Below are 13,165 nucleotides of genomic sequence, written 5' to 3'. Positions count from 1 at the left end.
GGACAGTTCAGGTGGAAACAGGAGAGTTGAGGTGCACATTTAATTCTGCCGTGATTTGGGCAGCCGTGGTTTTATGTTTTTTGGATAGAATCCGGGTTAGCACCCAAACATCCCTTTCAGACAGCTTCCTCTTGCGTCCATAATTAATCCTGTTGGATGTGGTTCGTCCTTCTTGGTGGTATGCTGACATTACCCTGGATACCGTGGCTCTTGATACATCACAAAGACTTGCTGTCTTGGTCACAGATGCACCAGCAAGACGTGCACCAACAATTTGTCCTCTTTTGAACTCTGGTATGTCACCCATAATGTTGTGTGCATTTCAATATTTTGAGCAGAACTGTGCTCTTACCCTGCTAATTGAACCTTCACACTCTGCTCTTACTGGTGCAATGTGCAATCAATGAAGACTGGCTACCAGGCTGGTCCAATTTAGCCATGAAACCTCCCACACTAAAATGACAGGTGTTTCAGTTTCATTGTCCAACCCCTGTATATTGTTTCCAACTTTTGGTGTAGGAACACGCCTGTTATGCCTTACGCCTCTTGATGTAAGGCTGCAGCGTGCAGACGCACACGCGAGAAGCAGAGAGGGGGAGAACATGGAGAAATGTCAGTGTTCCCCTTGTTTTATTGTAGGAGCAGAGTAGACCCCCTTCCTCCAAAAGTCAAGCTAATGTTTATCAAATGCATTTTCTGACGCTGGAGGGCGTGAAGTGTAGAGGAAAAATAATTCAACCGTGCTGGTTTATGCCTACGTTTGGAAGCCTGCATGGGCCAAAACAGTAATTTACCTTCCACTTCCCCCAAGACCAGAATCCTAGGGGGAAACACTATGTTTATACTTTTTCAAGGATTTGAAAATTGTCGGCAAGGATGAACCAGACTTCTCGAGGTCCACATCTCTTTGTGAAGTTTTTGCTAATTTCACTTAGATTTTTTTTATGATGTCACACATGGAGGTGTGACGTTTTAGGTCTGCTTTTCAAATAAATGCTTGTGTTTTCTTCCAGTACACTCAAATGTTTGAATTAACCTGTCAGAAGCTCACGAAGCCTTGGCATTTTCATCTGGGCTTTCCCAAACTGTTTACAGGCAGAATAATGTATAAACCTCTGTTTTTCAACAAAGTAAGGAAAAATATATCTAAAAAATAGTTTATTATTCTGGCATGTATCTAATAAAAATATTTTTGCTAATCAGAGCTAGCCTACAAGGGGACAGTTTAGGTGAAAACCTAAAGAAACATTAAGTGTGTGTAAATATCTGATATCATATGTAAGTAATGTTACATTTATTTCTACCGGTGTAAATTATTATTTTCCCCAGCTTCTCTTATCTTTTCCTGTCTCCACCCTCCATGCTGTGGCTCGGTGCCCAGCCAGAGGAGGCTCAGTCCTCGGTTTTAGAGCTACAGATGTTGTTAATTACGTACGGACAACCAGGCCAAGACTCTTTAAGCCTGGAGAGAAGTTTACACAGATTATTTAGTTAAAAAACTTGATTACTAGACCACCTCTGTGTTTCTGGCATATGCTTCACATTTTAATTGGTGCAGTCTGGCTTCTCCAGAATTACCTGTGACCTTTGAGTCGATTTCCAGGATTATTTTGGATTAATTAGACATTCAGATTGACTTGGTTCCTGCAGAGAGCGTATTATTTTGTTGTTGATTTTTCCCGATGCAGCTCGTGTTCAGCTTTTTTCGCCTTAACCTTCAACATTAATGTAAACACCTTAGTTTTACCTAAATGGTTACCCCTCCTGATTGCTGCAGCTACATTCACTCCTTTCAGACAGAGTCCAGAATGCAGTAGCCACAGCCATGTTTGTGTTTATTTCGAGGCTGTAATTGTATTTTGCTGAGTGTGAATTGTCCTGATTGCTCTGCTTCTAGCAGCACTTAAGTTCATTACTAATCAGACTTGAATCTGTGGGGTGTGTGTCCCTGTGTGTGTTTGTGTGTGGGTGTGTATTTCTGATGCACAGGTTGTTTGATCACTCCATGGAGGGCTTTAAGAACTGGGAATTCATGACCACTCACTGCTGGGGAGAGAAGGCAGCAGGCGACTGGATCCTAGAGATCTACGACTCGCCATCTCAACTCCGCAGCCAGAAAGTACCTGGTAAAAACTGCATCGCTGTTAACTGTTACTAGAAGGTTCATTTTGGTTGACTCAACAGGATTTTAACTATTTCTTTCAGCAGAAATGTAGCATCAGTAGCAAACATTTTACTTGGGATGCACTAAATCTAATCAGTTGACATATTACTTTAATTTAGATTTAATTGGAGACTATTTTGATCACCTGGTTTAATTTAGTTTCTTTCCCTCTGCTAATATGTATAATCTCTAGATTAGCAAATAAGGTCTTGTCTTTGGAGCGTTAATTAGAAATTTGTGAAGAGTTTTAGTTATTGTGCACAACCAAGGATCGCAATCCATGGTCCATTCGTCCGTTCGTCCGTTTCATATTAAAATCTGGACCACTGTAGAAATTTGTGCCTAAAATTAATAGTGAAGATTTATGTTTCTCCTTCAACAATGGGGGGTTTTCACATGACGTTGTGGTCACGTGACTGCACTTTGCAGTCGCCATCTTGGGTAACCGCTGCAGCCTGTTTTGGTTGTTTTAGCGTGATCAGTGAAGCATAACTCCAGAACAGCCATTTAACTATGGGGGAAAACTTGCTTAATTGTGGGTTGTGCTGCGCGTGGTGGTCAAGACCAACATTCCTTCCATCGTCTGCTAGCCATGATAGAAAATCAGTATGACAACACAAAAACACTGAGTACACAACGTTGACAACTGTGGCTGGATATCCAGAGCGGATTTGGACGGCTTGAACCTCACTCATGCAGTGCACATTTTGTGACAGGTAAATAAATAATGTTCGTCTACATTTATTGTAATCATATTCTGGAAAGTAGTCTGCCAAGACCGTGAGCGGATCAGTTGATTCAAAACTGGGTGACAGCACTCTGTACTGTGACCTACGCTACGCTCTCACGCCTTGACCAAGGAAGATGTAGGCGGCAATTTACCTTTACTTTTATGCTGTAAATGTATTATCTAGCAATATAACTATTATGTAATTATTCTATAAAAGGCAATATTGAACTTATCATAGATTTTTACCAATGTTGTGGCTATGAAAAAATAGTTGCTGCCAATCGTCCGGATTTACGCCAAACAAACCAATAGGCAGTACATATGGATCCACCTTGTTGATGACACCAGTTTTCTTGAGGTACATGGCCTCATCAGGAGGCTGTAACGACTCTAGATACTTATCCATGGTCGAAAAAATATGCAATGTTGCAATGTTGTTGCGTGAAGGATACGGAGACACCCAAGATGGCGGACCAGCAACTTCAGTGACGTCAATGAGAACCCCCCATTAGCTAAAAGGACAAAGAACTCAATTGGGGAATTTTGACATGGAAAAAATATTTAGGAAGCCTGCACAGTTGAAAGTAATTCTTGTATAAGGTTGATCTTCACTAGAAGTCTGTTTTTCACAGGAAAGCTGAAGGAGTGGTCTCTGGTGCTGTATGGCACCTCTGTCCACCCGTACTCAACTCAGCAAAAGGTTCGCTTCACAGACGCACTGCTGCCTGCTGAAGAGGAGTTCACTGAGGAGTACAACGGTAAATGATAAATCTAGAAACATGCACAGTAGCATCACTATGAAGGAAAAAAGCATGTTTACGGGTCTTTTTGATACTGGAGCAGGGGAGTTTATATGGTAAAATGAATCATTTCTATTAGAACGTTGGTGTTGTTGACGCTGTTCCTTATGCTATTTTATGATTTATCACTGAGGTGCTTCATTCTGTCTATCACCAGGTCCCTGTGATGCTGAATGCAATGAGAACGGCTGTGAGGGTCCTGGACCACACCACTGTATTAACTGCCTTCACTACTTCCTTAAGTTCAAGAACAACACCAGGTCCGTCTGAGTTAGAACATTATCTAAAACTACTTATCTATTAAAATTTATATATATGTAATATGAATAATGTAATATCTATATTTTTAACAGCAACCTGCTGGGGGGGATTCAAAGAAAAAAATGTCCAAAATGAATATCAGCTCATTGTGTAAGAGAGAAAAGAGAAGATATTAGGAAAGTATTGAGGAAATGAACAAACATATTTAGTAATATGGCAACTAAAAGAAACCCAGAAGCTTTTGTTACACAGTTGTGCCTGATTAACTGATTAACTGCGGCAAGTCAGTGATTTTTGTATACAGATTCCCTTCGCAGTACTGCAAAGAAATGTTGATATTATTTGAATAGTGAATACAAACTAATGATTATTTGAATAGTGAATACAAACTAATGATTATTTGAATAGTGAATACAAACTAATGAACTAATGTGCTTCATTGTGGTGTTGCTAAGCATCTACCAGGGTTTCTACAAAGTTCGGAAAAGTCTCGAATTATCATTTATCATTTTCCAGGCCTGGATAAATGAAGAAAAATGAGACTTAACTATGGAAAAATGTTTGCATTTCCAGACATTATTATTTATTCCATTTTCTAACACACAAAAATGTCAATTTCTGAAAATAAAGGTCTATTTCCTTGATTTATATTTTGAACGGCATTCCTTCTCCTCGATTTGCCACATCATAACTTAGCTTTAACGTTTAGTGCAGTACATGAACATATGCAAATATAAAGACAATTTCATGGCTTATTTTTATCTCCACTCCACTTTAAATCAGGTTTTTAAACTAGATGTTGGCTTAGATGCCAAAAAAAAGCATGGTTTTGTTTTTTAGTTCTTCTATAACAGAATAAAAACCTCAGAGCTCCCAAGCTTTGCTTTATAGAATTATAGATTGAGTTAAGACATGTAAGCATATTAGATTTTTTAATATGACTGATTTAAGTTAGTTCAGATGCCACAAAAACAAGAAAACAGCCATTTTCAGCAGAATCAGAACCCAACTTCAGCATCAGGTCATGTCATGTGTGGCTCATACCAATAATAAAGCTCATATATATATATATATATATATATATAAGCCAGATAAATTATGCGAGTTTTTTTTAAAGATCAACTGTTTAAAAAAATAATCTAGAAATGCAGTTGTTGAAAATATCTGGCGTTCTCTAGAAAAATATGTACAAATCCTAAACTAGAGATAAGAAAGAAAAGGTTGTTAAAAAAAAACAATGAAGTGTACTAGGAAATAAAAGGAGAAGTCTCAGTACAAAAGTTTATATTTTAAGGATATTCTTAGTTTATCTGACATCCAATGATTTGTTAGGACCCAACCATATATTTTTAGAGTCACTTTAGAGCACATAAAGATCTCTCGCCTCTTGATGTTTGCCATTGTTGAGTTTGAAATATGTAAAGATATAATTATTCTTTTACGTCCTTTTAATAATTTGGAGTTTCATAAATCCCCTCGTCCTATTAACCTTAGAGCCACAAGTTTATTTATTTTTTTGCGTTTTATTTGAATTATTTGTAGTTGACCTATAGAAAAATGTACCTCCAGCATCACTGAAAACTTCTGTTATAAACTAATAGTTAAAGCAAATGGCTGCTTTAAATGGCTGTATTACCATCATTTTTTAGCCTTATCCTGTTTTGTCAAACATTTTTTAAAGTTGTGACTTTATCTGTATTGTCTCATCGATGATGACGTTTCATAAATGTAACTTGAGGACTCAATGTCCCCTTTTCCACTGTTTGTCTTTAGTCTAATCTTTAATCTGTCTTTATTATTGTCACCATGTGTTGTTAGTGTGTTGCTTTCTCTTTATTATAAATTATAAATCAGATTTGTGAGTGTGGGGCCCTATATAATGCAGATGTTAGGATTTGTCTTGTGTTTCCAGGATCCCATTAGCATCAAATACTTGCTTTTGGGTTATCTCTCCTCTGTGCTGATGAAAGGCAAAGCAATGCAGGTGTTTGAGAATGCGAAAGCTTACCTGAAGCCTAACATCAGCCCACTTTAGAGGTGTACTGCCCTTTTCTGTCCCCACAGGGAGCAGTTGTTGAGGGGAGTGGTGGCAGGAAGGGGCATGACCTTCGGATACTTCCAACTATATGTTAAATGGTCTCTGCTTATTAAAAGATGTTTGGCTTTTATGATTGGAAGTTTTCTAGTTTTTAAAAGTGTACTAGTTTCAAACAAAACAAAAAACGTTTTTTTTAACTTCCCATGTTTAATTTGCTGATTCTGCACCACAAATTTGCAAATTCTTTTCTCTTTTATAGTTCACAAATCCACTGAATATCTTTAGTTGGGTGTGCGTGTGAACCTTAAACCATGCATTTCTGCAGCCCTGTGGGGCTTTTTTAGTTTCCATTGAAATGAAGAACGTGATGTGTTAGTCTTCACGTTTTTAACAGGTTTGCATGATTGTCTGCCATTGACGTTCCCTTAAAGTGATGTGATCTCTGGATCTTTGAAACTGATTTGGAAATTTATCCTGGTGACTTTTAATAAGATGGATAACTTACACCTGGATTAGGATAACATGCGCTACAAGTCATCTGTTGGCTTCAGCACGACTGCAGCCAGCGTGCGCTTTCACACATACATTCAGTGTCTGACATGTTCCATATGTGTTTCTTGGCAGAAAATTCTGCAGAGTGTGAATAAGGCTTGTACCTTGTGTGCGTTCTGTGCTGCTGAGGACGTTAGAGGTCTTTCCGCCTCTGGGTGACGAGGCATGCTGAAGTAATCCAGCAGATGTTCACCTGCACGCACACAGACCCATTATACCTCTGCATCTGTTTGTCCCAATGAAGCACATGGTTGCAACAAACACTATGTCTGGTTCAGTCGAACACATTCAGACCTCATGTTTGCCTCATTATGTGTATGATGTACCTTAACAATGTGATATTGTTCATCATGCATTTATGAGCTTTGTTTTAGCTCACAATTTGATGGATTTTAACGGAATCCAGACCAGAATATATAAAACCAGAGGCTTACATTCACATTAGAATTAAACACATGATATTTTTTGTCACCATCTGACAATAGTTTCTTGTTTTAGGTCTGTGAGAATTGCCAAAATTAATTTGACTTACTAAAGGTGTAAATGGGAGATTTCTTTTTTTATTTGAGGATTTGTTTTTTCTTCTTTAGATGCACGATTATCATGTTTTAAACATTTTGGATGATGATGAAATCACATTTTCATGCTTCTGATCATTTAAGTTAATTGTAGGAACACCTGTGAATATATTGTTAAGCAACAGCTCAAGCCCACTGCTTCTTTGCGTGACCTCATGGAAAAATCAAAAGAATACAATTTCCACATGCCTGAAGTTTCCTGGTCAATCTGTTTAAACAATTATTGGCAAGTATTAAGTAAGTACTATATTTAAGTAAGTACAACATGGGAATATCCAACCATCATGCTGTTCAGAAAAGAGACGTGTACTGTGTTCCAGAGATGAACCTGGTTTGGTGTGAAATGTGTGTATTAACCCCGAAAAAAGGGAAAATTATGCTGGAAAGAGTCATCCACAGTTAAATGAGTTTGTGGGCTGAAAGGCCACTCAGACAGGAAGAATCCATGCTCCAAAAATAACATAAAAACATCCAAATTGAGGTCTTTAAATACACTCTGGGACAAAGACCTTTGTTTTTGGAAACATTTCTTGTAGTATTTTGTGTTTGGCAATACTGACTGTATTTACATTTGAAAGAAGAAGGGAGGAGCTTGCAAATCTTTAGAACATCCCAAATGTGAAGTACGGTGGTGGGCGCTTCATGTGGGAGTATTTTGCTACAGGAGGCATTGATGCGCTTCATAAAATAAATGACATCAAGAGGAAAACAACAACATATTAAAGCAAAGCCTTAAAACATTGTTAAAGCTGAGGCAAAAATGTATCTTTCAAATGGACATTGACTCTAAACATAGCATTAAATTAGTTAAAAGGTTTTAAGGAGAAGAAGGCAATGTTTTGGAGTTGCCATCAAAAAGCCTGGATCTTAGTACCAAAGGCAATTTGCAGGCATAGCTGAAAAGGTGCACGAGCAAAGCGGGCTTCAAACCTGACTCGGATGCACCAGTTCTGTCGGAGGAATGGCCCAAAAATCTAGCAAAACACTGAGAGAGGTTGGTCAAAAGATACCCTAAAGCGTTGACCCAAGTCAGACATCCTCTCTTTCATTATTCTGGCTTTTAGGAAATGGAAATAATTTTCAGAATTCTAACTGAACTTAAACAGGAATAATTATTCTTATTTAATGTCCAACAGGGTGGGAAGAGAGATGGTTATGTGGCTTTTTACGCATACAAATATCTGGTTTCAACCTTTTTCTCAACTGGTTTCCCTCCTCTGCTGTCACTGTTGTCCCGCTCCAGAACGTGCGTCTCTGAGTGCCCCAGTGGCTTTTTCCGTGACGACAAGAAGCGCTGCAAGAAATGCTCCTCCTTGTGCGAGACCTGCGTCGGCAGTCGGACTGACCAGTGCATCACATGCAGAACGGGTTACCACCTCATCGAGGGCTCCAACACCTGCGCTGCCAACTGTGCCGATGGCTTCTACCTCGACAGTGGTACGCCTTTTTTTCTGGCCCAACTAATCAGGTCACTTACTGTCAGTGAAGTGTGTGTTTCCAAACTTTGAGCTTCCTTTAAATTGTGGGGACGCAGCGGCAGATTGCACCAATCAACTCCTGTGTTAATTGTTCTGCCAAGATACTTTTCTGTCTGTTGATCGACGTTTTAAGGCTCCTGGCCCCTGAGGTAAAAGCATGATGGAAGATCTTGCACAGTGGAAACGGTTTTTCAGAGATGGCGAAGCACACTAGACTTTTAGGAACATCTGTCCACCACCTGCCTTACAAAAAACCAAAAAGTCTGCAAAACTGTTTTTACTCATGGGCTCAGAGTGATGCTGTTTTATCCTTGATGTAATGTCTAGCCGTTTGTTTATTTTCCTGCACTTGCTGAATCTAATTAGGGGAAAAAAAGAAAAGGCATGTGGTAGTAAGCAGGTTTTACTTGCCCGAATTACTGCAACTAAAGAAAGAAAAGTAGAATAAAACAGACCAGGATCCGGATCACTTTTGTTTTTTGTACAGAGTTGTTCCAAGTCTATCCATTTACAATATAGTGTAAACACTGAAAGAAACTACTGACAGACCTGTCTTACGTTTGAGACATATGCCAGTCTGGATGGAAGTAGACCAGGTACAAAAGAAAAACTATGTAAATCTTCTAATTACAGTATGTGTTTGCAGCCAGGTTTGTGTAACTCCTGGCTGCAGATCTGAAATGATCAGATCCAAATCCCATCATTGTTCCACCAGATCAAGCTGAAGGAATTCTGTTTCCTTTAAAATGTTGGCATCGTTTCATTTTTCAACTTTAAATAAGCAAACTTGTTTGTTATTTCTTTAAAATTAGGTGAATTCCTCCTTCATCCATCATATCGACAGATTCAACGAAATTTAAGTGATGAAAAAGTTAGACAAGCAGGGAAATACATCTGCTCCTTTTTTGTATCATAAACCTCTTTACAAGCCGGGTTCCTAGGCAGCCGGGAATTTGATTCAAGGTTTTTCAAGGGCTGGACGAGGATTAAAGAAGATAGTAGATTTTGGGGACAATATATTTCAAAGTTTTATTCCACATTCCACTGTTTGAAGGTTGCATTCATCCATCCATCAATCCATCGTCCTTCCTACCTACTGTACCTACACACTCAGTGAGGATTGTGTAAAAGTGTGTCATTGCCCTCATTCTGCTTTAGTCTTTGCTGAAATATTTATTTACTTCATTTCCCAAAAGCATTGAGGAGTGATGTTTACAATAAATATATCTGTGTCCAGGAGATTTCAGTTATCAAGTTTTGTTTATTCCGTGCTAGTTTTTCTAAAACGGTGATGCATTCTAGCAATCTTTCCTATAACAGCTGTCACAATTTCTCTGTTACACCTACACATCTCACCAAATGTATGCAGGAACACTGGTTCCAGTTCTTCTGTTGAGTTTGATACACTCACTGTGTGTGTCTGACAGATTCCAACATTTGCAGAAGATGTCAGGAGAACTGTAAGAGGTGTACAGCCTCCAATATCTGCACTGAGTGTAAACCTGGGATGAGGTAAGCAAAGAAAGCACGAGAATACCATTATTTTAAATCAAATTAACTGATATCAGTCCTACTATTTAATCTTTTATTTATGAAAGAGAAAGGATGGTGTTACAGTTCCAGATACTTGAAGTATTCCAAGTTGGAAAATTTCCATAGTAATTTTAGAAATCTATGGGAATTAACTGAAAATTGGGAGTAATTTAAATAAGTTGCATTATATTCAAACATTAATATTAATATTTTAGTTTCCTATAGGCAGACATTGTTTCAAAATAATACAATTAACAACCTAAACATGAAACTTAATGTTCATGAGTTTGTTCGTGTGTTAAACAGCAATGTTGAGTCTTCAATACAAAAACATTCTGTAACAATACAGGGATTTTGTGCTTCTAGTTCAGGTTAATATTCTACAGTAAGCTGACATTTGGTTTTGCACCATTAAAACAATCAATCTTATTTTCCCCTGATCAAAAAATGTAAATTTCTGATGATCTGTTGTAGGTTAGAATCTTCTCTTTAGATAAACGTTTATAGAATCTAAAGTGTTTTTGAAATGTACCAGTTAAATTTGTTTGGGTCCTTTCAGAGAGGATGTCATTATTTGAAGTGGTGACATTCCTCAGAGGTCATGAGGGAAACTCCTGAGAAGCGTGTAAAACACAATGCAGGCTAGAAGTCTCAACCCCATCTTTTAAGTGTTCAGTGTAGCCGGAGGTGGAGACACTCGGTAGCCGTAATTTCCTCAGAATGGCTTTGAGATCACAGTAAAAAAAAGGCCTTTTACACACACACACACACACATACACACACTCAGCTTCCCCTCCTCCATTTAGTCCTGTTAAGAGCCAGGGAGGAGTAGGGGACTAGATCATTTCTGGGAAATTTTGGCTAACGCTTTCCAGCTGTTTTTCAGCTCAGTGCAGCAGACGCACCCACCTATCCTCACTGTAAATTCACAAAAAGGGACTTTATAACCTCCAAACCTGCTTCCTAACTGACCTTTGACCCTACATCTGGCTCAAAGGCCAAAATCACTTGTACTATATGAAAATAGGCAGATTTATGTTGGTCCAGAACATGCAGCCAGGTTGAGCTGCTCTCTGTGCACCACCCAAGTGGTGGTGATGAGTTGGTGTTTGGCATTTTAATCAGATTATTTTGTGTTATTTATTCTTCCAGCCTCCAAGGATATAAATGCCAGATGACCTGTAACCCAGGAACCTATTTCAACGGCCACAGGAAGACGTGCGAGCTTTGCCACCGAGCCTGTGCCACCTGCGCAGGTAGAAAGTCCAAAGATTTAAAAAATAAAACCATCACTAATGAGACCACAGTTGGATGTTTTGTAAAAACAAAATAACTTGTCATTTATTTTCCAGGTACAGGTATAGAGGCGTGTACCAAGTGTGCAGATGGCTACTTACTTGAGGACTGGCGGTGCGTGTTAACATGCAGCCCTGGCTACTACCTGTCAGAGCAGACCTCAGACAACGGGCAGGTGCAGAGATCCTGTAAGAAGTGAGTCTGCAGAAAATGTTCAGGACCAAAATATGTGAAAGTGAAGTATTTCTTTGACTTGGAAAAACCTGGTTTGCCCTTTTCTAACATATTTATCATTGTTCAGTATTTAATTCACAAATGTCATCTCAAGGCACACTTCATTAGAGAGATGTGTCCAATTTATATCCAATTACAAGTCAATCCAGTTCATTCTAATGTTCATTCTTGATGTCGGAGCCAGATCCGATCACAAACAGTTCTGTTCAATCCTAATCTTAACACAATACAGTCAAATTCATGTATTCATTTAAAGCATATTGGTAAAACGTTCTCTCTAATGAAGCTCACCAAAGTGCATCAAATTATTGACTTTGCCACAATCCCTCATCTTGAGCAAGCATTAGGTGACATTTGGGAAAGATGTCCCCCTTTAACAGGAAGGAACCTCCATTGGAACCAGGCTTGATGTAAGAGGTTATCTGCAGCTACTGACTGGGAATTCAAAAGATGCAGCTGACATAGTAAAAAAACTCAGAACCAACCACAGGTCCTCGAGTGCTTTCTGTGTTGAAGAAAAACTGCGCTTGCAGAAAAAATGAATACACAGAGTTAAAGATAACAGCAGCTCTGTTTGTTGCTCTGTCCAGAAAACCCAGAATCATGGAACCAGGTGTACTTTCTATGAAAGTACCATTTTCACATATGTGTAGTTAAAACATTGCCCAGTAGATGTGTTAACAGAAACGGAAAAACAATTCAGTTTTCAATGGATCGTTCAGGTTTAAACAGGGCCTCAGTTGTAGTTTCCTGACTAGACCACTTTGCCACCACTTTACCTTCTAAAGCTATTTATGCTATTTATTTATGCTGCATTAAACAGTGTCACCAAATGTATTACAGGCATAGAGAGCCTAGATGTATGGCACTTAAATACGTGGCTAACATTTATTCCAGGCAGTTCTTTGATACGTTTGCAAAATACTGTGCTAATCAAAGTCTGGTTGCAAACATTCATTCTGATGTTTTTTGTATGTTTGTTTTTTGCTAAATTGGAAATAAATTGCTCTACCTTTTGTCTCATGGATGCAAAAAAATATTTTAATTTCTTTTTCTGAATGCTATAAATTGCTTAACCCTTACCATACATACCAAGTATTATTTTTGTGCTTAAAAAAATAAATAAATAGGAACCTCACACAAAGGTAGATTTGTTTTCATTTTGGGGGCCTTGACAAAGAGGTATTATCGGAGCCTTGAAATTCCCAACATTGGCTGCAACATTGATTGTGATCAATTTGTTTATTTGTTTTTGTGCAGAGCCATTAAAAAGTCCTAAAAAATGGAATAAAATATCTTCACCTATTAAAAAAATAATAACTTGTGATAGTTTTAAGAGAGAATACAACCACATAAATCAAATTGTTGTGTTATATTTAAAAACATGAATTGTTTAATTATTATTTATTTTAAAGGCTGATTGCTGGCAGTTTTTACAACAGGAAGGCACCAGAATCTCTAACTATATTAAATATACTTTATGCAGTATATATGGGACAAT

The 13,165-nt window shown here is 38.2% G+C and overlaps 1 protein-coding gene across 7 annotated transcripts in view; it reads left to right on the top strand.

The window, feature by feature from the left end:
• Window positions 1-13,165, top strand: part of pcsk5b (proprotein convertase subtilisin/kexin type 5b) — a 117,894-nt gene that overhangs the window by 64,990 nt on the left and 39,739 nt on the right. For all 7 annotated transcript variants that reach the window (XM_047380889.1, XM_047380890.1, XM_047380891.1 and 4 more), the window contains exons 13-19: window positions 1,990-2,126; window positions 3,527-3,652; window positions 3,852-3,954; window positions 8,367-8,560; window positions 10,029-10,113; window positions 11,287-11,390; window positions 11,487-11,625. In XM_047380889.1, coding sequence (XP_047236845.1) covers window positions 1,990-2,126; window positions 3,527-3,652; window positions 3,852-3,954; window positions 8,367-8,560; window positions 10,029-10,113; window positions 11,287-11,390; window positions 11,487-11,625 — 888 coding nt within the window. The remainder of the gene's footprint in view (window positions 1-1,989; window positions 2,127-3,526; window positions 3,653-3,851; window positions 3,955-8,366; window positions 8,561-10,028; window positions 10,114-11,286; window positions 11,391-11,486; window positions 11,626-13,165) is intronic.

The sequence above is a fragment of the Girardinichthys multiradiatus genome, chromosome 12, assembly GCF_021462225.1.
Source record: "Girardinichthys multiradiatus isolate DD_20200921_A chromosome 12, DD_fGirMul_XY1, whole genome shotgun sequence".
Lineage (NCBI taxonomy): Eukaryota > Metazoa > Chordata > Actinopteri > Cyprinodontiformes > Goodeidae > Girardinichthys > Girardinichthys multiradiatus.
The sequence above is the reverse complement of the archived record's forward strand: the minus strand, read 5'-3'. Positions and strand labels throughout refer to the sequence as shown.